Below are 27809 nucleotides of genomic sequence, written 5' to 3' on the forward strand. Positions count from 1 at the left end.
CCTTGACAGACCAGTTTATTGAAACAATTTTTAAAAGCAGATATTTCTTAATGTACTCCATCAATCCCAACAGTTCAGAAAAACAGTTGTTCAGTGTCCAAATGAAGTGTGCATGTTACAAATTGTACATTTTTAATATACTCATTTATACCACATGACATGAGCATAAAATACAATGATTTCTTATGTTGTTCAGTATGCCAATTTATTGCTACTGTTCCTCCCAAAAGTAGGGCACACCTGGAAAAAGCTGTTAATCCAAGGCTATTACAGCTGTTCCCATGCCTTGGACCCCAAGATCAAGTCACTAGTGTTCCGATGTAAATCATGAGATTTTTAAAGTGTTTTCTTTTTAATTTAGATGTAAATTAAATGTTTTGTTTCGCAAGACTATTCTTAGATGGCATTTAGTGGGAAGTGTAACATCTAAATATTTACTACAACTTAAATACTTCAAATCATAGGATACAGAATTTTCAACTTTTCTTCACCTTCATTTTGCCTGACATCTTTAGCTGTACCAATCAGAAGAAACAGATTCCATGTATGAAGTTACAAAAAGAAAAAAAAAAAGACACAAACAGTGAATTTAAGCAACTTGCACAAGGAATGAGGGTCCAGAGTTCATGGGTATACTATTACTCCTACAAAATGAAAGGTGTTTGGGGCTTAAGAAATGCTGCCGTTTCTACTTGTGCAATAATCACAAGTTCTCATTGTACGCCTGTATAAAAAAAAAAAATAATTAAGCATTGATTTGTTTTTTTTTTTCCTAAGATCAGTCTTAAGAGTTCCATATTCTGAATGCAAATACTTTTTTAACAATTCCAATTTGAGTGCAGCACATCTGCTTTTTAAAGGTCAGGTTCCATTTGAAAATATCTCTACTCTAGCTCAAATGATACTCACATATTTAAATGTTTTTCCAGCCCTTTTGACCAATAATATGATCATTTTATTGTCAAAATAAGTTTTTTAGCAAATGAAAAGCTTATTCCAACAGTACAAGATCTCTGTATCCAGTGTGAAAGCAACATGGTGGTATAAATATATGCATACATTGCATTACACATAATATATTATACACATTCCAGTTAACCATGGAACAATTAACAGGAGTAGATGACTACTAATCATGGGTACAAAGTATTTTTGTAAACAAGATTTTCAGAAACTTTAAGGAAAATCTGATTTCTGGAAAGATGACAATCTTGGGATTCCATTTTTTGTTTTCAAAGAAGTCAAATTTTTTTTTAAGGATGCTGTATATAAGAATGCACTTTGTATTAAAACAAAGATCAATACTTTACAGTTTAAGAAACTTTACATATGTACATAAATTACACATCAGGAATGGTTTTAAAGCTCAAACTGAGTTGTCAGTAAAGTCTATTTTCCTTCTATTAAAATCTTTAACTCTTTTACGTTGTGATCATTTGCAACTGTCACAGCATGATCCAGTGCTCGGATGCTTGCTAGAAGCTTTATGATCTGCTTTATATGCTCCCTAAAAAAGAGAAAGGAGAAATCAATGCAGGAGTGGAACATTCATGTACAAGTATTAATATTTCAACAGAAGACTACATTATGAATCCATTACAGCAAATCAGTTTCAGATAATTTGACATCATCTCCTCCTCCACTTGCTCAGTCTGATAAAATGAGTTGGTTATCAGCTTTGTAGTGAAAATGAAAAAAATTATTTTGGGTGTAGGAATTAATCATACAATATGCTTTAATACTAGATGCAGTATAATCTCAAGAAAAAGTCTTGGATTACTTACAGTACTGTGCAATGAGTCACAGCTCTCTTAGTAACTAACATGTAAGCCAAAAAGAAAAAAAACAAACCACCATCAAGGCAGAAAGTATGCTATAATGCATGCCTTAAAAAGGTATGAAGCTTGCCACCGATGAACTGCTAGGAGGACTGTACTTATTCAGCTGTCAAGAACAATTTTGTTATTTTGCTAGGGGGATGGACATGAAATTTAGACCAGTCTCACAAAAAATACTAGAAGTTCAAAATTAGTCTTAAAAATGAACCTAGCTGGTCTGTGAAAAAGCATCCAACATTTGGAAAACTAGCACCAACAGACATAGGTAAAGACACACTTCCTTCTCAGCAGAAATTAATGCATTTTTGTTTCTAACAATTGAACTAGGTTTTGTATGAAAAGACATGACATTCTTCAGTTATAAAGAGTATGCAGACTGCTGCAGACTTATTTTATCTGCTTAATGAGGGCAATGGCAACATTTTTTTTTAAATGCTAGCAAAAAGCAGGAGGACAGAAGATAGAAATTAAATTAGAGCTCACTATGAAAAAAAAGGATTAACTGGATGTTTCTCTTCCAATAAAAATTTTTACCAAGTTATCATTTCATCTGGTAAAGAAAGTTCTTTCAAAGTTAGAAACAGGCTACCGAAAGAGAGAAAGTTTAATCTCTACTGGATTCTGTCTCAACTGCTTCATTTCAATTCCAGTATCATGCTAGGCCAGGCATTTTGGTTTCAGAAAAGAAATAGTAACAAATCTATTTTGAATTTGAGTCATGGGGAAATTTAAATTGGTGTCTGACATTGCTATTATACTTTGGACACAAAGCTCTGAGCCATAACCTGAGAGAAGATAAAAAGTGTGGCACAAAGCTTGGTGTTCTCTGAAAATGAGATGATTCATATGCCACAGCCAAAAGTGACTCTAAAGACAGAAAAGTGTCTAATAACCAAAATTGTCTAGAAAAAAACCCCAGAACTCTTAACCAAGATTTTTCTGCTATGGTTTAAGGGAAATTTTTGTCTCTATGTTTCAGTGCTATGCATAAGATCAAAAAGAGAGAAGGATCTAATCCCCAGGAGAGCCTCAATAATTGAAGAGTAACAACAATGGCTCAAGCAAGTTCAACTATCAAGAATGACTAAGGCAGGTAGTAAGGGTTCGTCTTTCCAAGTTTCAGGTTTGCTGGAACAACTGAACTACTGACCTCGAAACCTCTCCTTCTCATGCAACAGCACAGGAGTAAACAATCTTCCAGTCTTGTTATATTCTGGTGTATCAGTGCAACATTTTGGTTTTTAAGTTTATAATTTCTTAAAATGATACGGCCATGGCATTTCAGGATGCTTGGACAGCAATAACATTTATGCATCTAACCTGAACTTCTAAATATGCTCGTTATCAGATACAAGTAAAACGACTCTTCGATCTAGGGGAAAACAGGTTCATCTAGTTGGTTATGTAAATAAAGCTAGAACTTTTGTACTGTATACAAAAGCACAATTTTTAATTTACAAGTCATTATGCAGAAATCTCCCACAGGCTCACAAAGTGGAACAGTCCAAAACCAGTAACCACAAAGTCCGCCAGAATCAGGGACACTAAGCACTAGTGCAAAACACGTTACAAATGTTTCAAGATTTCCAGCAGCTGCTGTTTTCAGACACCTGAAAAATCTCCCCACACCATAACATTTTTTAAGTTTGCTTTCAAAATTGTTTCAAAAGACGTGCAGCAGTATGGAGATATTTACTCATGTTTGCATGTATCAGCAAAATAACGCAAAGCACAAGAATTGCAGTGCAAGAATTGCATTTGCTTAAAGTCAGTTACCTGGCATTTCTCTTCTCTACATCTGAGCAGCCGATGCTGTTTCTATAAATTGTATCAGCCAGATGAACAAGGTATCTACAAAAGTTTTCTAACTGAGAAATAGTCTTGTCTCCTTTTAGATTAGTGAACCACTGTTTAGGAAAGCAAGCAATCACCTAGACATAACAGGAAAAAGAAAGTTAAACAAAATGTAACAAAATTTTAAAAGCTATCTCACATGATGTGCAAAGCCTGCCAGGTAAGATTGCAGTTACAAGGTCCAACTGAGTGAAACTGGGGACAAAAAGATCCAAAATTCAAGCAGTAAAACATTGAAACCTACACCATACCTAAATTATCCACAAATATAAGCCAGAGAAGCTTCTTTCTTCAGTTTGTGTATTAAAAAAAGAAATATATTTTTTTTACTGACATTACAATATTGATATTTCAAAGCCAAGATTTTATAGGTAACCTCAAGTTTTAACTACATTTTTACTTAACTCACAAATTTCAAGTGTTTTTAAAGATTGTTTAATTTTACTTACACTTTGAGCTTTCTTAATGCTGTCCTCTCCATACTCAGAGTTTTGAAAAGCCATAAGAATATATCTATTTAGCAGACCATCTATTGACAGTTCCTGGAGAGTTTTATTTGAAAGAATTCCATACCACTGGAGAAAGTTTCCTAATAACTGAAAATACAACACAGGGAAAATCAGCATTTAAAAGTGTACTGAAACCAGGAAGCGGATCAAACACTCTAGAGCCTCTTCAAATGCAACAGCATGGGCAAGGTAAGCAGTGGAAATATATCTTCTATTAGAAACTATTCAGAATCTATAAAGTACTGGCTTAGAGTGTTACGAATTCTCACACAACAACCCTCACCGTAACTTTGCTCATGTTTTGCACAAGAAATCAGAAAAAAGAATTAAAGTTTTAAGCCATCTTGTTCTCAGAATTTGATGTCAGTATCAAGCCCAGTGAGGCTCAGCATACGTCACAGGGGGGCAAATTCACAGCCCCCTTGTCAAGGAAATCCCCAGCTATGCTGTCAGCATACCCTTGCTCCCAAGGCATGGTGACACAAGAGACACAGAAAGTGTCACGGGGGCATGCTGGCTAAGCCAGCCGTACAGCTGTTATTCCCCACTGGCGTATGGCCTGTGAAGAATTGCTGCCAGCCTTGTACAAATGAACACAGCAGTTTACTGTTGAGGCAGATCATCAGGAAACAATAAACGAGCGCTTGCCTCACAGCTTCTATTTCTGCTGTCTGTGATGCTATAACTGACTTGCTAGCGCAAGAGCTGTATTTTTAATGCTTCCCTAAAATAAAACAGTGGTAACAGCATGCATAGCTCTAAACTGCCCAGGCTCTTAACAGATATTGGCAGAAGCAGGCAATCTCACTCTTAAAAGAGACACAAGCCCTAAACAAGCGACTGTTTCACCTTTAACAACAGTATTTTTAACAAATCAGTTTTGTGCATTTTTTGCCCTAGACGGCATTTAAGTTGACTTTTATTTCAAAGTGAAAGAATTCAGTGCCAACTATTTTAAGCAAATGAAGTGACTGAAAACCTATTCAGAATACAGTCTCCCTCACTGCTGCAATTTAAACAAAAAATTTCAGATAAGAGTTCTGTTTGCATGATCACGGAGATCAGCAGTTCAATCGACATAGGTCTCAGACTTCCCTGTTTAGTTGGGACTTCATTTTCTTCACAGCCTTTTATTGGAAATAAACTACATCAATCATAGCTTCTTACAGACCACTGCAAACTCTACTTTGCACATTCCACACACAGAGACTTTTTCTGTTACACTCTGTATCATTTCAATTAAACTACAATTACAAATGCTCTTATACTTTACAAATACTAGTAAGCTTTCCAAAATAGGCCAAGTTATTTTCATGAAGATTCTCTCTCTCTATATATATATAAAACCCCACAAGCCAAGCTTTCTCATTCAACATATGTGAAATAAAAGCATCATATTTTATTCTGACAAGCACAATGACATTAAAAAAAAAACAACTGCTTTAAGTATGCTAAGTAAACCCACAATGCCCAAGTTAAAATGACGGTGCTTTCACCTGGCAATCTTTTGAAGAGGGTACAGTGCATTATCAAAGACTAAGAATCCTAATTTAGAGTTCTTTCAACTAAAGTTAAAGCAATTTCCATCTACCATTTTCCACAAATTTGAAGAGGATTTTATTGCTACACTGTCTAGACCAAAGATTTACGGGATTTATTTACTGACTTACCTTAACAGAGGACCAAAACTGACGTTGGAAAAACAAATATGGACCAGAGTTCTTGTTTTCTAAGATGCTGGAAAGTAAGAGATTTCTTTAATGAGCAACCAAGACCACCTCAGTCTGGAGTTTGCTGGCTTCCTCCTTCCCACACACATTCATTTCTATAAATATTCCCTTCCATCCTGCTTGTCTTTGCTAATTCCTCACAGCATGATAATGAAAGTTCTCCTGTATCCAAGCCAGTGAACCATACCAGGAAAAAAATGCTGTCAACTATGGACAGAAGACACCAACTTGCTAATAAAGGTCTAACACCACAGTTGAAGGCAAACTTACTTTTTTGGATATAAGGGCATGAATACATCATCATCTAGTGTTCTCCTCATTCTTAGCAATAATGCCTTTAAAAGCATCTGAAACAGATAAATATTTTTTTTTTAAAGCGTCCAAAACACTGCTTAGTAGTTACCCACTTAGAAATTGATTTTCAAAGCAACAAAGAACATCTGTGACCCTAACAGTAAAAGGCATACATACTTAAGCACACATATAAATGAAGTCTTAGAAAAGCTTATAATGATTAACAGAGCTGAAATTTGATGCTTTCAATAAAAACTGAAGGCAACGGAATTCACAGTTAAGCTTGGCTACACAATTAGCTACTGTGAAGTCAGAGCTTTTGTAATTTTTAATATTCTGCTAACTTCCCCATGCACATGCACTTTGGCTTATCTCCCATTATTCTAAAGGCAACATATACATTGCATTAGCTGTGGCACCTGAACTCATGACATCAGTTCTTGTATTCATGGAAGATAAGTAAAAAAATCAGATTTCAAGGCAATACATTTGAAAAGGTTACAAAGATCTAAAGAAGATAAGCTTGACTATTTGTAGCTGAACCTTAAAGCAAAACTACAGAGACCAACAAGTTGTAGTACATTTGGTATCTCTTTTTTCTCTAGCATCTACTTTGGGGAGACTTCACCGAGTTCTCCTCCTCCTAATTTATCACCGTACTTGACTCTCTGTAACTAGGCTGCAGAGCATCAAATAATTGCAAAATTCTCTTTATTGCTCCTCACTAAGCATGCTGTGTTATCCAATATACTGTATTAAAAATATATTCAAATTCCTTAACTTGTCCAAGATATTTAAGAAAAAACAACTTACTTGTGTATTTTTGTTTTCTGCATTCACCACTGAAGGATATCCATCTACTAGTTTCTGTATAATTGCTACCATTCTAGATGTTTGTGTTGTAGAAAAAGGATCCCAGATATTTTCAGAAATCACTGTAAGAGATTAAAGAATTACTCCACTTTGCAGATACTCAAATACAGGTACTAAGACAGACAGACAACAATTCACAAAACAGTAAAATCTGAAAGCACAAACAAGCACCGGCTTCCACACACACCCTTTCCCCCCCCATTTTCTTTCTAAGGCTACACTGTACCTGTTAATTTAGGAAGAACAACTCTCTCCACAATGGTAGGCAACAGTGAAATATCAGCATCATCTTTCACTTGCTCCTGTTCTTCACAGCCATAAAACAGCAATGATTCAAACCACAACATAGTCTCAAAGTCTCGACACTTGCCCTAATAAAAAAGAATTCAGGTTAGATTCCCAAACAGAGATTTGAAGTCAACACATTAAAAAAAAAGGATTATATATGCAAGTATGATACACTCACAAAACGGAACAAAACTACTTTAAAACAGTCTACCAAGTGTGCTAAGCAGGCAGGGTAAGCAGCAATTGAGCACAGTAACAGCTCAAAAATCTAGTCCTTTTTGCCTACGTGTCAGGTACTCATCTGCACTGGAAATAATAAAAAAACCCCAAGATATAGTGACTCAAGACCAAGCAGTCTCTTAACCTGGCCACAAGGAAGGGCAAGTTACTTCACCTCCTGCTTTGGTTCCCCTACTTCTAAGCAGTGATATACTACTTCCTTCAGACACATAGGCAAGCTTGATGCCTGAGAAATAGAGAAAACGTTCTGCCTCTTTGCTTGGAGACTACTAATCGTGCCTTCACATATTAGTGTATCTACGGACAATCCAACCCAACTAAAACCTCAGAGAGGATAGAGAGCAAGGTCAATTTTCCATAAATCAGCTGAAGGAACCAATGCATTCTACAACCACACCATCACAAGATCCAATGAAAGTGAAAATGATAGAAGCAAAACTGGGTTTTTTTGGCAGCTGTTGTCCTACAGATTTTAACTTCTAATTAAAACTGAGCCAAATAAAAGCCCACAGATGAGGGTAAAAGCGAGAAGTATAGTTCATTTGTGCTGCATTATAAAATTACATTTCCTGGATGGAAAACCTCCTTTTATAAACGACTCACAATTTTTCTAACTTAACCAAATGCTTAACAGGACCAGTAACACCGAATAGTGAAAACGACTAGATTTGAGAATTCTGTACCATATCTCCAACTAATTTGAGTTTTGTTTTGCCAGCCTGGAAACTCACATAAAAATCGCATGGGGAAAAGGAGAATTTACAAAAACAGTTTTAAGTTTAATGAGGACAGCTTTCATAAATTTTCCCTCATTTATTCAAATTCAATACTCTGAATGCTCTCTGAAGCTCAACTCTTGCTTCCCTTCCTCTGCAATCAGAGCAGAGGCAATAGAAGATCCCCTTTGACAAATATTATCTTAGTAGTTAAGAAAAAAAAAAACAAACTTCTGAAAAAAGGAGAGATCCAGTCATTTGTGAGATAGGTTGACACATCTGCAGACCATGCTGTAGATTAGCTAAGTTTTGAAAGGGGAGAAGACAGTCTGCCATATTAGCCTACTTTCCTAAAAAGGCAAGCTTATGCAATTGCACTTACTCTGTACCTTGACCCACTCCCATTCCCCAGTAAAAGCCAACATGGCAAAAAAAACTAAGTTCCTACCAGTATTGTGAAAATAAGCACCTGGCTGCAGCAGAAATATTTTACAAGAGCTTTCACTGGTAGGAAGAACAGTGGAAGTCAAAAGCTACCTGAACTGTTAGTCCTGCTGCCTACTCAGGTCAGCACACATATTCAGGCTGGACAACGAATATGTGCCAGGGATACTGGGCTGCATCAATGCTGTCCTGCTTTTCCCATGTTCCTCATCTAATAACTGGGCAATGAGTACTATGAGGAACACTTGGAAATTGCCAGCCAGAGTTCTACAGGGTATGAAGGTGTAGGTAAGAGAAAGAAAGATATATAATGTAGAGACACAAGTTGCAAATCAACATAAAAACAAGCTTCTTGGTTCCACTTCTGAAGAAACAACATCTCTAGAATCGCAATTTTCTCTTAAGTATTTTAAAAGCTAAATGGGTTATTTTAGAAGCTTTTTGGCTTTTTAGTCTACACCACTCACTGAGAAGGTACTGGCATGGCCTGAATTGAACTTTGGCCTGCTGGCAACACAGATGACAACAGTCCAGAAACTCCCCAGAAAAGCTTCACCCCAAGGGAGGTGCCTATTTTAAACTTCATGCCTAGAACATCCATTTACACATCAAAGGCACTTTGCTCTGCGGAAGTGTGAAAGAACCACTATATAGAAGCTTACATAGAAGATGCTTGCACAGGACCTTACCTCCAGAGGAGTCCAGATAAGGAGCTGAAGTCTGATCAAAGGGTTAAACAGCTTTGGTAAACAGAGGCCAATATAAGCATCTTTATAAGAAGCAAAATACTTTGAGCGCCAAGCTTCAAACTGTGACTTAATACAATCAATTGAGTAAAAGCTTTCCAAAACATCTTCGAAAACTTTGCTGGATTCTTTCAATATACGATCTGGTGGGGGAGAAAAATAGTAGCAAGTTAAATCACCTGTAATACCTCCTTCAAGATGGAATTTGATGCTCATTTGCCTAGGCTAATTCCTGTGAACACAATGTAAAAAATGCCACCTTTAAAAGTTCTCTTACTTCTGCCTTAAATGTACAAAGCAATAAAAGCATGAGTAGTTGCTGATATACTGTTTAATCATAGGTCTTCCTTTAGACATTTCATACAATGATTTTTCATTTATCAGGCTGGGGATGAATTGGGCCATATTCATAGAGGTAAGAGAACATTGTGGATCTAACTTCAAAGCTGGCCTTGCTCTGCGTGGGAGTTTGGAATAGCTGATCTCCATGTCCCTTCCAACCCAAATTGTTCTACAACTTGCTCATCCAAGTGCAAGTACCGGAAGGCATCTCAGATCAGCCACCTGAATCTGCCCTTCAGACAGAGTGGGTTCTGACAGAGACCACACTAAACTGCTGAATGTAACGTGGCTGTTAGCACTGGACAACCATTACAATCCCATAGCACCTTCCTTACATTTTTTTTGTATTTACAGTACCAATATTCTATGTAGTCCAAAACTATTCCTCTATACATTATTTTCCTTTCATCTTTTCTACTTCCCAGGGTTAGTTTCATTTTAATCAGCCGTTTTTGCTGCAGCCACTGTTTTAAACGTTCAGTTACAGTAGTAACCTGCACACAACTAGTACACGCAGCAGATAAAGACCGAGCTGATGGAACATGAGATTATGTCATATAAACATATGACTTTTCACACTGGGATCCACAAGACATGCTACAACTAAAGTTAGCAGGTCCAAAGTGCATCCCTCTGTTCCATACAGCTCACTGCATAAAGCTTTAGAAATACTATGCCTACTCAGAAACTCATGAAACTCCTACAAAAGGCTTTTACAAACATAAAAGCACCAAGTTACAAAGAGCAATTCAGCCACAATAAATTTTTAATCTAGATCCTTTAACTTACCAAAGTTAGCAAAAGAATGTTTAAATTAAATAAAGAGAGTCTGTCTAAGGATGGGGTATTTAGCTGCAAGCTGTACAACAGCTGGTGGAAGAGACTGTTTTGGTTACATTGATGATTCAGCAAGGAACAGTTTCTAAACTTTCTCCAAAATACGATGAAACATATGGACAGGCTATATTTTGTTACATAATGCTTCAGCAACTTTTCTAACCTCGCTCCATGTTGAAGTTTGTAATATCCGTTGAAGTTTCCTCATCGTCGCTGGAAAGGCCTTCTAGGTGATCTGCCATCTTCCCAGTTTGCTCTCTTGCTTGTCTACGACGAGTTCTGAAAACAACCGGCAATATAAAAACAGCTATTACTCCCCCCCCCCCCCCCCAAAAAAGGACAGAATGACCTAAGCTTGTCATAATTTTTAGTGTAAGGAAATCCAGGTTGAAAAAAAAAACCCTTCCACTATGTCACCACTTCAAACAATCCACTATGCTGCTGCCTCAAACAACAGAAGGAAGAGAAACCAGCAAAGATCATATAGATAAGGAATGGGTTTACCATGCTTTTTTTTTTAGTGATTTTTAAATCAGTATCATTGTAACGAACAGTGCCTTGTTTTGTACACTTGCATGCTAAGTTGGGATATATAAGAATACCCCAGCACATCAGCTGAAGTGTTTTCTTCCCTTTGCAGAAAAGGAGCAAACATTGCTACTTACATTACTACGTCACACAGGACAACTGTATTCTGCAAGCAGGCAAAGACTCCTAACGGACAAGAAATCTCAGTACTCTACCTTCTAGCTTCTCTTTCTGCAGTCCGACGCTTCACTTGTTCTTGATAGATCACTCTGTCTCGTCCAAAAGATTCAAGATTTGGTGCCATCAGTGCTTTATCTGTAAAATTACAGTAATGAAAATTAAAATGCTTACCTATGATTATATAAATGTGTTGTAGGCAGTTTCATAAGAGCCTTTTACCTTCTTTAAACTAAGAGTAATTTGAGCTAGGAAGTTGAAGTTTTCAAAAAGATGCACCAAGAAGCCTGAATCCACAGGTGTAGAGGTTAAAAGAGGAAGTAGCAGAGTTTGGAAAAATCTCCACTTAAATGTCACATAGTTTTCACCTACTTCACTCTTGTCCCTCTCACAACAGTATAAAAGTCAACAATTTTAATAGAAATTGCTTAAATTTAATGTTTCAAGACAAAAAGTGCTCCTTACATAAGCAAGTTCACCATGTAATTTTTGAAAGGAAAATGACAAAAAAGAAAGGCAGAGAAGAGTGACTGGAGCAGGAATATATGATATTTCAGAGTTCTAGTCATAGCGATTTCTAACTTTATATGCTTTAGATTGCCTAAATTTTAAAACACATCAAAATCTACAGGAAAATAAATAATCTCCCCTTCTTTTTCTAAGCTGTGATTCATTATAGATGTTTCTGATTATAGAAAACACCACAGCTAAGCAGTGAAGCTGATCAGCAACGAGCAGGCAGACCCAAGTGCTTCCAGTTCATCCTTTTCAGGTAAACTTTTAAAAATGGACTGAATTGAGCCAGTGCTCAAGTCTGCCCACTAAAATATAAACACTGAAGTTCAAACAAAAGCCTACCCAAATTTCAGGAGTAAATTTACATGTTCTAACTAAACCCTTAAAAATATTAACTATGTTCTTTGTCAGTATTCCAATTCTACACTGGAACTACTGAAAACCTTAACATACAGATGAAGCCATCATTTGTCCAATTTTTTTAAATGTTACTCAAAGCTGAGCTACTTGTCTCTATGTAGAAATAAAGCAAAAGTTGGCAGACAAATTCACTTCTAGCCCTTTAGTGTTCTGAAATGGTATGAAGAAAAGCAGACTGTCTATGCCCGCAACACACATCAAATCGAAGGCTGGCATCAATTCCTAGTTTCTGTGACAATTTGAGGAACAGAACCGAACTATTCCTAGGTACAGTGAAATTCATCCTCGAGACTCCCAGATACTAAATAAGATCTCTCTTTAAAACTCAGCCTTGACAATGACAACTATTCCCACCCCACCATTAAATTCCAGTCTAAAATAATCCAATTCAAGCTTCTTTTAGGAAATATGCTTCTAGTACACTAGGTTTCTAGTTCTCATAGCAGCATTTTCATGGTAAAACTTTAAGGCCTACGTGTGATGTCTGGGGCTCCAAAGTCCTAAAGGGAGCACATATGCTAAACACACTGTAAAGGGATGGCCAACTCTTATGTCCTAATGCTTTATCACCCTCAGTAAGTTCTATCTAATGGTATTAATAAAACTTCATCTCTGAACACGCTGTGACAGAATAGGAAATTGCTTTTATTATAGGATTTTAGATCAGCAACTGGACAGCCAAGAAAGCCATTTTTAAAAATGGGAAGCTCTCCAAAGCAGAAAGACAGCTACTATTAATAGGATATTTTACCCGTTGTTTAACATGCTGAATAATGCCTCCTCCACGGAACGTATATTTCCAGCCAAGTTAGCATTTGTACTTTTGTGAAGTTTTACATATTGAAGAGTAATCACTGGAAGAAAACTCTTCAATGAGAATCCCCCATCCACACACTCACAGTAAGCAGCAGGTATTTTAAGTGGCTAATTTTAAGCTGTATTTCATATAGGGTCATTTCGTATTAGTCTGAATTTTAACAATGGCAGCAGTCACTTCCAGCTACTTAGCTTTACCAGCTGTCTGAAATGAAATACTTATGCTGCCTACAAAATAGAGCATTAGAAAGAAGTCAACTCTAGCCCACTGCTTCATGGCTTTGTACAGTTAACTGTAGATGTTACAGGAAATTTATAGATTTAAGGAGGTTTAAAAAAAAAAAAAGAAAGAAAAAAAGTCCTGACATAAGAGGAAAATTGGGATTCACATGCTACCACTACTACCACTGTCACCATGCATACATTTTCAGTGCTAGGAAAGAGAAAATATAGTTAAGAGCAAAAGAAAGGAGAGATGAAGTCATGAGTCAGAGTGGCTTTGAGTTTAAATCAAAACAGATTAGAGAATTTTTAATCTAAACTTGCTTCTACCTATCTCAAGAGTAAGGATAAACTTAGTCAGCCACACTTTTAACATTTACATTTAAATTAAGCCATACTAAGTAAACAAGGTTGTTTAATGAATAATAAAAACCTTCAAGATGGACTGACTTGAATGGCTTGAAAACTCCGAAGATTCATCTTTAATATCATCTTGTCGTCTTTGGACAAGGCGGGAAGCTCGCTGTTTGTACAGCTGGTGCATTGCGGATTCAAGCTCGTTAATCAGAGGCACCTGCAAAAATATAACACACTACGTAATATCAAATTCTTCAGGTGCTTAGTTTCTGGGGTACCATACTATTCCGAAGCAAAACTCTGCCACTGTACTTCTAGCAGCACAAACTGTTTCCTTTTACCCATTTGTTTCATTTTGACCAGTAAATATTTCAACTTGAAGAAGATGCATGCATTTAGCAATGTTGACAGCTTTCAACTATAGCAACAGCATTCTGAAAATAACTTCTGTTGACTGAATGAGTCTATACAGTAAGACAACCATTTTAGAGTGTGAAATGTTATTTCAAGTACTCGTCTTTTTTCTACCAAGTGTGTTATATATTGTGTTACATTGCTTACAATTCTCAGACCTCACTGTTTCCTCTCTATATTTAACCAAGAACGTAGTAGCACTCTACAATTAAATGAGAAAATGATCTGAATGTATACAGTGAAAAAACAAAGCATGAATCTAACCTCATGAAGCCAGCAGGTATTGTTTTGCTATAACTCTTATTAGCATATGCTGAACTATTATTACTGAAATGCAATAAACCAGTGCATAAACATGTTAGACCAACAACTCTAGCCTATCATTAGAATTAAAATTGCACAGTCTGTGTGAGTTATGCATTAAGTATTGAACAATACAGACTTAAGTTGGATCAGACCTGCCACTATTTTTATTTTTTTTAAAGTGGACTAAATTTTCAGTAGCAACTATAACAAAAATATATTGTAACAACTAGGAATTTCCTGACATTAAATAGCAGATTCACTGCTCACTTTTGCAAAAATTCATTTTCTAGGACAAGTTAAAATTAGATTATTATAAATATTCAAATGCAAACCAGAACTTTTCACAATCTCTTAATTTGGAAAGGCAAGTTCTTTTGGTATAAACACTTAAGCCACATCCTCCTTACCTCTGAGACATATGCTTAGTCCACAGTCTTCCAGCCTTTTAGCTTAAGTATTTCACTGCTGCCTACATCCATGATTAAGGTTTTTTTCAAAACAAAAGATAAAATCAGAACTTGTTTCCTGATGTAATTTAGAATATGACTCAGCAGCTGGTAAAGAACCTCCTCCAGTAAAATATAAGATTATGATATTATAGCTACAGGGCCATTTCAGCTATCTGAAAATGACACAGAGCTAGATGATCTTCAAGGTTCCTTTCAACTCTAATCATTCTATGAAACTATGAGATAGTAAAAGAAAAGAAATATCAGCTCTTTGTGGCATGAAGTGGGCTATAGGGATTAAAATGAAAGCAACTCTGCACCAACTCAAAATACAAACAACTTTCCTTTGGATAAAACAGAGTACAGAGAAATAGGAGGAGGGAATATCCTAGTGCAGGAAGTGCATATTCCGAATTTAAGGTAATTTTGAAAACAGAAATGATAATTAAAAAAATACTAGTTTTACAGCAGTTTACCATATAAAATATAGCTTCTTCTCTTAAGCATGTAGAGAGAATTCTAAAATTGAAAACTTAAATGAAAAATTAAGTGAAACGAAAACTTAAATGAAAAAAAGCATCTGTAGAGGTTCTTTCTATAATTGCCTCAGGACTAAAAAAAAAACAAACCAAAAACCCAGTTATGTATTCAGATATACAAATCCACTCAAAATATTTCCTATTTAAAACACTTTAAAGGAGACCTAGAAGCTGTTATTCTTCTATGATTGATACTGTGGTTGATGAGTGACTGACAATTTCACTGACTACCATGAAGTTACAGCTCTCATTCATTGTGTTTTGTTTAGTCAATACCTTATATTCAGTGTTTTGGGTTTTTTTTCCTTCACTTTCACTGTGGACTCTGTAAAAAGTGGAAAGCTCTCTGAACATTTAGATGACAAGGATAATTTTAACCTACAGTCCTCGTTTCTGACACAGAGTGTGTTTTGATAATTTATTTTTGCACAGTTCATCTAACCGTGCTGTCGAAGACAGGCTCAGAACAATTTAATCTTTCTGTATCCCCTGCATATTCTTACATTCAAAATGTAAAGGTGCTATTATCACTTTCTAGCCTTCTCAGAGAGCATAATTTTGACAGTAATTACTTGTGAAGGAAGGCATGCAAGCATCTTCCACTCCATTGGTTTTATAATTTATGGGAAAAAAAAATAATAGAGAATTTGATGTTTGTTTTGCTTGTTTCCAAAATTTGCATAATAGCTGCCTCATTATACTCCACTGCACCTTACCAACAGACGAAGTGTTTCTAATATTCAGAACCTCTTCAAAATAGAATACAAACAAAATGATTTTGCTTGGTTGGGGGGTCACAAAGGGTCGAGCATGGTGAATAGGTGCAGAAATAACACGGTAGGGAGAAGAAATTCTAATTCATTACGATATTTTTGGTTCTCCAAAACTAAGTCAACAGACATACAAGAAAACTCTAGGGGAATGGGCTCCTTTTGGAGTGGACGAGTGCTTCTTCAGCAAACTGCTTTCTCATTCAGATCACTACCAATGTGAATTTGACTAATAAGCATGACTAGTCCTAATAAAATAAAGAGAAAGCATCACAGCATCATATTTGAAAGGACAGGGAGGAACCTAGCTTTATAAATATTTAGGGTATGCGTTCATATGTGTATGTGTATATATATATACACATACACTATTGTTATTACTCATACAGATACACATTTTATATGCTTACATATATTATAACAACTATGTACATTATATGTTATAAACACACACACTTTTAATATGAAATACTCAGGGCCACAGGTTCTAGAAAAAAGGTGAAGGTCGCTTATCTCTACAGTCCAAAGATAAGAAGAATTTACTGTCCTGCTGCATTTCGTTACTTCATTTAAATAAAAACTGATACTGATTTTATTACTTTACTTTTTTCCCTCCCCCATCTCCTTTTTACAAAACCACGTAGTGTGCTGTGGAACTACTGTTTTTGAATTTGATAGTACTTTGATAGTACAGATTATCTGGCCAAAGAACTAAGCAATATATAGGACATCATAATAAATGTAATGCTCCTGTTAAACTGACCACGTCGCCTCCTAATTTTGCAACTCATTGTACATACAGGTACTGCAGCAGCCTCCAACTGAAAACAGCAAAACTGTGTGAATGCCCCTGAGAAGCATGAGATGATAAAAATCACATCTTAAAAGTTCAATGGACTGTCATGGCAGGTGGGGTATGGGGAGGGCGGGAAAGCATTAAGGTGTAGAATCCTTAAAAGACCAACTACCAGGAAAGCAAAAAGTTATATTGTAAGAAAGTAACTTTAACAAAGTTTGTTGAATTATCAGCAGCTAATTTGCAGTATAATGGCTAGAACTGATTTATTTACTACTATAGCTAGACAGGTCAATAACCTTCCTATGGACTCGTTACACTATTAGTTAACAGTAAGTTCTCCTAGTTTATACAAAATCTGGGAGACTAAAGGGCTTGGTTTATAACTCAAAAAGGTACATTGTAGAACAATTTGTTTAGAGAAAATATTTGAACAAGACAGCATGGGCTATCAAAGAGAATCTCTAGACATGGCTTATAGTTATCACAAAAAAATTTAACAAGAGGTGTTTAGAAAGCAAATGCTGAATAGAGATACAGGTATTTAACTTGTCTTCTGAAATACAGATTTATCTCAAAGAAAGAATATAAAAAGTTATCCTGAAGTAAGAATTTAGGCATCTGGACAACCAGCACAGAGAGCACTGCAAAGGAATGTAACTTTACCACCTCTCAACAGCTAACGCCAATACAGACTCAGGAATACTGCTTCTACAGTGAACAGTATCTATTGTTAAATGATCAATTAGCTGGGTGAATTAACTGGTCCACATTTCCTGGGTTTGTTGATGGCACAGTTAATTCTCCTGCTTACAGGACTGAAGATGGGACCCTCCTGATACCACTAATGCTGAACAAATTATGTCTAACCATTTAGCAACCAGAATGCTTTTATATTCTCTCCCACATCTAGCAAGCTAGGTAAGCAATAGCTTCAACTACTCAAGTAATTCTGACAGCTAAAAGTATTAAGAAGACAGTATACTATTGTACTCAAGTCAGAAAACAATGAAGAAATAGCCCGTGTACTACTAATTTAATTTTATAGCTCCTGTATGTGTGTTATAGATGTCTGTCTAAATAAATATATACATATATTCAGGAGCTCCTGTTATATTTACAACAAAGTAATTAAAGCACAACAAATAACATAAGAAAGACTAAATTTTCAAGTTAGACATATACATAAGTATTGCACTACATGAAAGCAGTCTATTTTTAAGTTTGGGTGTCTTCAGACAGCTACACTAGTTTTAAAACTTTTCTCCTTCAGTCCCTAGAGCAATACCAAGTACGTGAAACTGCCTCGCAGGAGGAAGTTTATCCTTACACAAAAGACAAATCTTTGTTACTGTGTTCATAAAGCATTCCAGAAAATAGCAATGTTGTAATTCAGCCCTTACTTTTGTTAACCTGATATCCTACACAACTAAAAAGCAGCATCTGAGTAAAGCTGAAATGCCGGAGTATCTACCAAAATCCTAGAGACACATAACCTAAAAGTGTTTTTAAGCCAACTTAAGTCAGTGATCTCTTACACTGTGAAAGAGGTTTTTAATAACCAGCTTAGCATGATGAAAAGTTATCTTTTCAACCCTCGAATAACCAAACCTTTAGAAGAATATGTTCTCAGGGGACTTTTTTTGAAAACAGAGAGAGATGTGGTGTCTGGAATGTACTAAGAGTCCCTAATTTTTTTTTTTTTTTTAAAAAAGATGAATGTTTTTGCATCCTTACCTTTTCACTGAAACACTCAAGCAAGTCTTGAACATACCCTCGCATTTCTTGCAAAAACTTATACTGTTCACCAATACCCCCAGAAGACCCTTCTAATCTTTCAATTGCCTTGGTAGAGTCCTCTCGGCTTTGCTGATGTTTCTCATATTGCTGCCGATTAGCTTTGTGCAATTCTTTCATAGAGTCCAACCTGAAGGGCAATGGATAAATAGCAAATTTACATCCAAAAGTCTATATATTTCAGACTTGAGAAATTATACAGACAGTGCAAGTACCAAGTCTATATATGGGAAATACTGCAAAGACGTATTCTCTAACTTTCATTTGACACTTTCTCCCCTCTCTCCATAAAAAGCAAGGCTAATGGTTTAGTTTGCTAGACTATGCTGAGTGTATTGCACTGATCACTCCTACAAATTTTTACAGGAGTTGATAGCACTTAGAATAGCGCAAAGCTGGCCCTAAAATATAACTGGGAGGAAAGGTTTTGGTGGGGGCAGGGTGGGGAAAGAACTAGAACTACAAAGCGGTCTTATTCCTCTCCTAACTTGATTCACTGTCAAAGGCTGTAACACTACGAGGGGCATACGAACCAATTTTGAAGACATGTAAAGTGTAAGTTGTTCATTACAAATGATTTCTCACTGTAATTGTGTTGTTCATTCAGTAGGACCTTTTGCGTACCTGACAAGCAGACTACAGTGTTTAAAGCAAAAAAAACCCTGTATACACTAAAATTTTTTATCTACTGAAGGGGAAAATATCTGATTCACAGTTTAAATGAATGCAACTTGACAAGCTAAACACTTCACTGGCCTTTCAATTCTTGACTATAAGACTATGCAGTGTCCAGAAGATGCAACTCAGACCTGTCTTCAACAAGATCAATGGCCTCATATTTAAAGCTTCACTTCCAGAGAAGCAATCCAAGGAGATTTTCGAACAAAGTGTCAATGTCATCTTCACTTTGAGTTTTTTTTGTTTGCTTTTTTTTTTTTTTAAATGATGTGCCAGTCAGTACTTTTCCAGCGATGAAACTCTGTGTTTGCTCACCGAGACTAAAAGACGCCTGAGGAACAGAAAGCTAGGGGACAGGTCTTTAGGTCTAAAAAGATGGTCTGTCCTACCTGTCTTTAAGCTGTTTCTTTACCAAATCAATAGTAACAGGAGTCATCTCATTACTGGGAGTTTTGAAAGGAACTGTATTATCTGTTTTTTGAGACTTGGTTTCCGATGATCCATACGCAGCATAAGTGTATGGAATGCCGTATGATGAACCATAAGACAGCGTCTGGTAAGTGTTCTGGTAGTACAGATTATTCACTTCTGCAGGCTGACTTGGTTGAACCTAATGGAAGAGGAAATGCAATTGTACTATATTAGACTTTAAAGAAAGGAGAAACTTATTTTCTTTCACATGTCAAGCGTTATAAAGTGAAAAATGTAGGCAGGTACGTTTACAAAACGTAATTATCAAGTGGATTTACGTGCAGAACTCCCAGCACCTAAGGTGGAAGAAACATTCCTTCAGAAGCATCTTCTTAAATGGACAAACTCTTAGTATCATTATCATTCTAAATATTTATACTTATAACAAGTTATTAAATGACCATTTTAACCAGCCTATAGCTCCTACAATAACCAAGTGTTTGGGACTATACAAAATTGTGCTGAGACTATTTAATAGAATGACATAGGTTCTTAGAGTCAGTGTGTTTGGTTGTGATTTTGCTGAAACATTTTTAAAAAAAATCCAACAAACTATCCTCTTCAACTGAGTGGCAACTTCACTATGAATGCACAGAAAACCTGTGGCACAACCTGCTACAAATTCAAACTCTATGCTGCAACACAAGATACAGAAACAGCAAAGAAACACACACTGTTTACACAGACTCTACAAACCCAATGATAAACAAGAATAGAGGTCTCTACAAAGTGGCACTATTCTAGCTCTATTTTAGGCTGCAAATAAATGCTGGTTAACAGCACCACAAACAGTCAGTATCTACCCAGAACAGAGAGACTAATGCAACGGATACCACTGGATACTTAAAATCTGACCTCTCATTTCTATTTAAAGAGTATCAGAAGTTACAAACTGAAGTTCTCAGACGAAACAGCTTTCTGTAAACTATTCAAGTTTGTAATAGACCTAGTCAATATAAGCAGAAACAAACCCAAAAGAGTTCACAACAAAATACATGCCTGAGGTATGTTGATTCCTTTCCGTATCTGTTCTTGCTCCCATCTACTGAGTTCTTCATCTTGCTCCCCTGCCACCAGCGCTTCATCATCGCTTCCTTCAATACCTTAATATGAGTAAAACAGACAGGCAAAAAAAAGGAGAAGATAATGTATTCGTATTAAGGGGTATGAGTTCAAAAACCTGAGAGACCATGCTTTGGTGGGAACATCAGAGTGCATCCTCCTTTCCTCTTCATGAGGAATTAAGGACGCTAGACTGTGAATTATTATCACAGAGATTCCACTTAAAAATCCAATGGGAATTTGCAATTAACTGCTGCTGGTAAAACCCTCTAATGTTAAAATCCTATATATCTTACTAACTCTCCTTTTCCAAAAGGTTATTTTACCTGCTTGTCAGCAACAAGAATGCCATACCAAAGAACTAATGTTTTTCTTTTCACAACTATATACTTCCTAAAAAACAAAGTACAGGAACAATAGTAGTTGATCCTTCATGTAAGTTTCTACCAGATTCAGTTGAGTTGTGCGCTTCCAGGCACAGGAACATAGTTTGTGCCCAAAATTTTATATGTAGATTACATTATGCAGCACTTATCCTTAGAAAAATTGATTCATGCCTGTTTAAAAAACTTTTAAAAATGTTGAATGGGAGCGCTTGCAGTGAAAACAGTGTGAACGTTTATCAGCTGTCCTTCTAAAAAGGTTTTACCTATTTCCTCAGCAATCTTTTGCCTTTGGGATTTTTCCTTCACTGCAAAAACTATCCTCCTCTTCTCGTCATCATCTTCATCATCACTGGCATCATTTTCATCTTCTCGAACAAGGCGGCCTTTACCTGGTTCACTGTCAACGGGGGTAAAGTCTCCAAGTTCACGAGCCATTTGACGCTTTTTCCTAGCGGCATGAATAAAAGCAGCATCTGGAATTTCTCCTAGAGATAGATGTTTGCACTGTTAAACAACCACTTCAACAAAACAGGTATTATGACTTCTTATCACTCATCTCTGCCACCCTACCAAATCATCTTTGCAAATAGAAAAAAATGTGAGAGGAAAAAAAAATCCATACTCACAGAAAAAAAAAACATTTGCAAGCAACTTGGAAGCTGTACATGCAAACTTTCTGACCAGAAACCCTCAAAGCTGGGATCTTTCCCAAAATGTCTGGCTCTGCTTCCAACAACTCACGTGCCATAAGGGCAGAAGCCTGACATTCCCATGGGAAATATTCCTAAAGAAGAGGAAGCCCTTTACAGGAGCTGACTATTGCAAAGGCAGAAAGAAAATGAGGTTCTTGACTGTGTCACTTCCTGTCCTGATATTGCTCCCAACTCTTCTTATTTTTGGGGACAAAAAACATTGGCCACTTCAACATGGATGACAGCTCAGAGATTAAGAGGACAGCAAACCAGACAAAGCTAACATGAGAAGACTATACAATCGAGGGGAAACATGAAAAGCAGATGTAATTTAAAAAATCTAAAATCCCTAGCACAAAATTAATGAAACTTAAATAAGTCATATAAAGAATGGTCCACCAAAATAAATTTTTTGAAACATGAGTAATTTTTACCACTGCTTTGATTAGGCACAGATAAAAGGTTATTTTTCAGATTCTCTTTATACTTGACATGAGATACTCTATTCAAGCCAGCAATATCTTCAGAGATGCAATAACATATGCATCGCACCACTTTGCAATCACCCCTAAGAGGAAAAATTATTTAGGAGTCAACTAGCAAATTCTTTTCCCCTTGAAATATGGCCAAGTCTGTGGACCCAGGACATCCATCTTCTATTTGGGGAGCAGGCTACTACAAGTTAGCTAACAATTAGTAAACTAGTTTAAAAAATACTCTCAGATTGATTTCTTTGGCCTCAGGGCCTGACTAAAACCTCATTAGACAAAACCAGACAGGAAAACATTTGAGATACCTTGCAAACCTTTAACTGAGACATTCGAACAAGACAGAATTTTCATTGAAAACAGTTAAAATTAATGTAAATTCACCTATTCCAAATCTAGATTCTCTTACAGTTTGTCATAACTGTGAGAGACAAATTCTTGCTTTTGACATCAAGATGAAGCATTTTCTTGTAAAATTGAACAGCTTTGGAAAATAGCAGTTTCCTGAATTGTCAGATGCTGGATATATTGCTGCAAAATATTTCCTAATCTCTCAAATACATTAGTCTGCTGTAATTGCTGTCTAAAGTATTTCTTAGCACATCGGACACATCACAATAACCAACCTGGACGGAGAACATTCAGTGATGACAGAGCACTTGAAAAAGCCCCACCAGCTTTAGGTTTTTCTTCTTCCTTCTCACTTTCAACTTCCATTTCTTCTTCACCATGCTCACTGTTCGCAGTTCCATCTTCTTGACCTATATCCTTAATCTGTCCTGTCTTTTCTAGTGGTGGTTCAACTGGTAAGACAACAAAGCCCATGTTTTACTCTTCTTATAAAAATCACTCAGAAGTATTTTTTTAAGGTCTAACAACCAAAAGTAAAAATCAAATGAAAATGTTAAATGATGTCATTGTTTGAGATCTAGTAAAATACACTTTCTTAACTGTGATTGTCACTGACAGCCTCTCAGAACAAAATTTGATAAAGCAGACACCCCAATAACCACTAAACATTCTACATATTGCCAATTATTTAAAAAGTAAGGGAAGTCAGTAATTAGGATCGTATGTGCAACCTTCACACATCCTGTAATGTATGTAATTAGAAAGCATTGCCAGTATTACACCAAATCTTTCCACAAGAACAGGATCATTTCAAGAGAACCCCTTCATCTTCCTCTTGGGCTGGGTGCAACGTTACGCTACATTAGGTGGGTAGCATGCAGATACAGGCAGCAGGTACAAATATTATGTAAAAAAATGCATGTTAAATCCAGCTATCCAATCCAAGCTGCACATATCTGAGTTTTCAGACTTCAGCATTTGTTTAGAGAATCCAGACTCTTGACTCATCAGCAGCAAATCAGTCCAACCAAACCAACTACACAGACAGACAAACACAAAATAAGCACACACTAGCCGTGTGCAAAATACAATTTTTTCAGGATCTTTGTGACAGAAGCAAGAATTAAGATCCAGCTTTCCAGAGATCACCTGAACATTAGCCACAGAAATGATCATATCTGGTTTTGCTTATGCCCCATACCACTGCATAGGCAACTTAAAGATTCTAGTAAGATAGAATTTGTAGGTTTCTTTAAATACAGGCAAAGACTTTTTAAAATCTTTAAGATTTTTAAAAGACTAATTTAATTAACTTAAAGAAGGACAATTTTCTGCATGGGACCATGTTCAACTCTCATACGCTTCAGCTATACCATTGCGTTGTAGGTTATTACACAAAAACCTAACTGGAAAAGGAATCATTACGCTTTGAATGAAGCAATGAGCTTCCCAAAAACCAACAGCAGAAGTACAATGAAATCAAAATCCTAGGCTCTATTCCAAGCTCTGGAGTACTATACGTTGTTAGAAGATCCTTCTGCCCAAAACTGTCATCCTGTCATCTTAATCATCAAGTCTGCTCTAAGGTCCAAGTCCTGAAACAGGCAGTTATTGAGGAAGCTACTTAATAAAGAACACCACTCTGCCCACCCCAAAAATCCTCCTTTTCAAGAAGATGCATTACAAGGACACATCCTGTCAGATAAGCACCAGACACAGTTCTAAACTAATTTAATTTCTTTCTAATTCAATAGGAAGAAACTCATCTGACATAAACAGCTGAAATACAGAAACCACTGAGGTCTATTGACAACAGCATACGTATCTGAGAAGCTTCATCCTTCTACATTCACTTCCACATGACAGAGAATCAAAGAACTCCCTACTAGCTTCAGAATGGCATTTGTAAGGTTCAAATGAACACATGGATACCTTACTTCAGTTCTAAATGCTAAATCCTCTAAAAAGACTAACAATTAATCTTGAAAGCAACTAGTTTGTATTTACAATACATTATCTTTCCTATTACAAAAGTTACTGTTAGTTTTGCAGTTACCATCTGTTGGAGAATTGACCTCTGTTCTAACTTTTGATTTTTCAAGATCTTCTTTGTACTCTTTCTTCAATTGTTTTACAATCTTTTTGCTGTAACTTGATTTCTTCACTTTAAAAACTTCTTCAGTTTCTTTAAAAGAGAAGATGGAAAACATTACATTAGACCTGCCAAGAAGTATACTTACCTATTAGATCTCTTAATTTTGTACCTAGAGTTTAATACTAACAACATAATTTAATGTGAGTTTATATTTACACTGTTGCAACAAAACCAGACCTGTATGCTTTCATGTGGACTCATATTTATCTTGTCTTTTTGCGGTCACTTTCAAGTGTATTCATCCTGCTCACAGCACAGTCACAAAAAAGCAAGGCAGAAGTTACACAAAAGTGTACACACATGCCCTGCTTTTATCTGACTGTAGTAATCTTTTTTTTTTTTATTTTTTTGACAAACAAACAAAGAAAACCCAGCTGATCCTTCAATGTTTTGGGTCAACAGCCTTTTCACAGCCACACATATACACAACTGATCAGGAAGGAAACGGCTGGTTTTGATTGTACTGCCAGTTCAAATGCCTGCAGCACTACAACCTACCAAAAGGCATGTAATAAGTTAAAAAACTAAGTAGCATAGAAAAAAAAATAATCAAAGTTTGATGTAGGAAATCTACAAGTGTGTGGGTTTTTCTTTGTTGTTGTTGGTTTTGTTTTTCTGGTGTTGGGGTTTTTTTAAGTCTATAGTGTAATTCCATGTTTCCGGTATTTCTGCCAAGATTTCAAATCACTAGTCTTAGAATCCAAGTTCCAGTGATTACAAGAGAATTCATTCTAAGAAAATTCAAAATACATACTAACTCTTCTGCTGGCAAAAGATATAACAAAAATAAGCTCCTCATTTTATACACCCTAAACTTCTAAGATGCAATGAGCTCTGGAGTGTGAGGAGTGTTTTTTGATCATTCTTAACACGTAATACCTATTATCCATAATTAGATTATCTGAGTGTGAATGGACCACTTAATGAGTGCAGTACCTGCTGGAATCCAGCAGAATTATTATCTGAAGCACTGCACAAACACACTATGCTATTTTTCCAAAAGCTGAGGTCCAGAAACTGCTCTACCACTTTTTCTGCTGTTTGTGAAGGTTAATCTAATAAACCTTGTGGCTAGATGAACTAAGTCTGCAACAAAACAGCAGCAGCTTCACGTGGAGTTTGCTAGGACAACAGGCAGTCCGACCTGACCCGCGAACACCAGCCACACCAGATGAAGGCAAGCTCCACACAAAGCCGCAGGGAAGATGCCCCTTGACCAGCACTGCAGGTTCTGGGTGGGTGGCAGGGGGGGCTGCACAGGGGCTGGGCCCGGTACCTGCTACCGCGCAGACCCAGGTCAGGCTAAAGCCCGCGCCCGGACCAGCAAAGCCACCCAGCTGCAGCGAGGCCAACACGGGTGGAGCAGCCGGGCACCAGCAAAGCAGAAGGAGAAATCTATCTCGCTAAAGCGAAATGAAGCCCGCGGGACGCCATCCCGCTGCTGGGAGCACCCGAAGGAGCCGGGTCGGGCCCGGCTCCCCTGCCCTCCCAGGGCTCTTCCTCTCTGCGACCCCTCATCACCCCCATGTCGCACGGGGCAACCCGACTGCCTTAAAATATAAATAAGGGTCACAGCTCTCTTGGAGACGACGGGCGGCCGCCCTGTGCAGGCCGACCGGCTCCCGGTCCCTCCCAGCCCTGCAGGCAGCGAGGCGAAAGCAGCCTCCCCCCCGCCCCCCTCCTCACTCCCGCCTCACCCTCCTCCTCGTCCTGGAAGCTGAGCAGGCTGGCCCGCGGCACTTCTTTGTTCTCCCGCGGCCGCTTCTTCTCCTTGGGCCGCCCGGCCGCCGGCAGCCCGTTGCCCTGCTGTTGCTGCGGCGCCGGCGGCGGGGGCAGGAGGGCGGGCGCCGGCAGAGCCCCCAGGCCTGCCCTGTCGCCTCCCACCAAGCCCAGCCCCAAGCCGAGAGCCGCGCCGTAGCTGGCGGCGCAGGCGAAGGCGGCGGGGCTGCCAGGAAGGGCGAGGGGCACGCAGCCGGCGGGCAGCGGCAGGAGCCCAGAACCCGCCGCCAGCGCCATGGAGGCCTCGCCGGGCCCTTCCCCCGCGGCCGCTGGCGCCGCCGGCTCCTGAGGCGGCTCCTCGTCCCGCTCCTCGTCCTCCTCTTCTGAGTCGTTCCGCTTCCGCACGTTCACCCTCCGCGCCTTACGGAACATCCCGACGACGGACAACGACAACGACCCGCCGCGCTGCTCCGGTACCGGCCCCAGCACCACCCGCTCCCGCCAGCCCGCGCCGCGGCCCAGGCCCGGCTCCCTGAGCATGATCGCCGCCGCGCCACCCGCTACAGCGCCCCCTGCCGCCACCCGCCCACCGCCGCCCGGCCGCGAACGGCGAGCGGCCGCCCGACCATAGAGAGGCGGCGAGGACGGGGGATAGAGCGTGCGCGGCGGGGACCGTAGAGAGCTAGGGCTAGAGCGGCCCGCCGCGCCGCCCGCCACCCCCGCTCTTCCTTTCCCAGCGGCTGCCGCTGCCGCCATCTTGTGTCGAGACGGGGAGCTGGGCGGGAGAGGGGGTGTGCGCGGCCCCTGTGGGATTGCGGCATGGCGCGGGGGGATGTCGTGGGCGGTGTCCCCCCCCGGGGTAAGGGGGGTGCCGAGCCTCCGCCTCCCCATCCCCATCCCCGGGGGCTTGTTTTCCATAGGCAGCTTGGGGGCGGCGGCAGCAGCCAGGGTGCTCGGCTCAGCCTAGTCTCGCTCCCTGGCTCGGCGCA

General features: G+C 38.3%; 1 protein-coding gene across 2 annotated transcripts; it reads right to left on the reverse strand.

The window, feature by feature from the left end:
• Positions 1-27346, reverse strand: PAXBP1 (PAX3 and PAX7 binding protein 1). Of its 2 annotated transcripts, XM_074161426.1 has the most exons (19): positions 27122-27252; positions 26799-26983; positions 25003-25131; positions 23222-23398; positions 21679-21900; positions 20967-21070; positions 19886-20106; positions 18759-18948; positions 13841-13964; positions 11455-11554; positions 10875-10990; positions 9476-9675; positions 7325-7469; positions 7039-7160; positions 6202-6278; positions 5872-5938; positions 4142-4288; positions 3615-3769; positions 1-1507 (listed from the first exon to the last, which is right to left on the reverse strand). In XM_074161426.1, exons 1-19 carry the CDS (start codon positions 27250-27252, stop codon positions 1390-1392), a joined length of 2730 nt encoding a protein of 909 aa, XP_074017527.1. In that variant the 3' UTR covers positions 1-1389. The 2 variants fall into 2 exon arrangements, with proteins under 2 accessions (XP_074017527.1, XP_074017455.1); XM_074161354.1 differs by having other exon boundaries at positions 26799-27346.
• Positions 27347-27809: the final 463 nt, after the last annotated feature.

This window comes from Numenius arquata, chromosome 1, assembly GCF_964106895.1.
Source record: "Numenius arquata chromosome 1, bNumArq3.hap1.1, whole genome shotgun sequence".
In the NCBI taxonomy this organism is placed as follows: Eukaryota; Metazoa; Chordata; class Aves; order Charadriiformes; family Scolopacidae; genus Numenius; species Numenius arquata.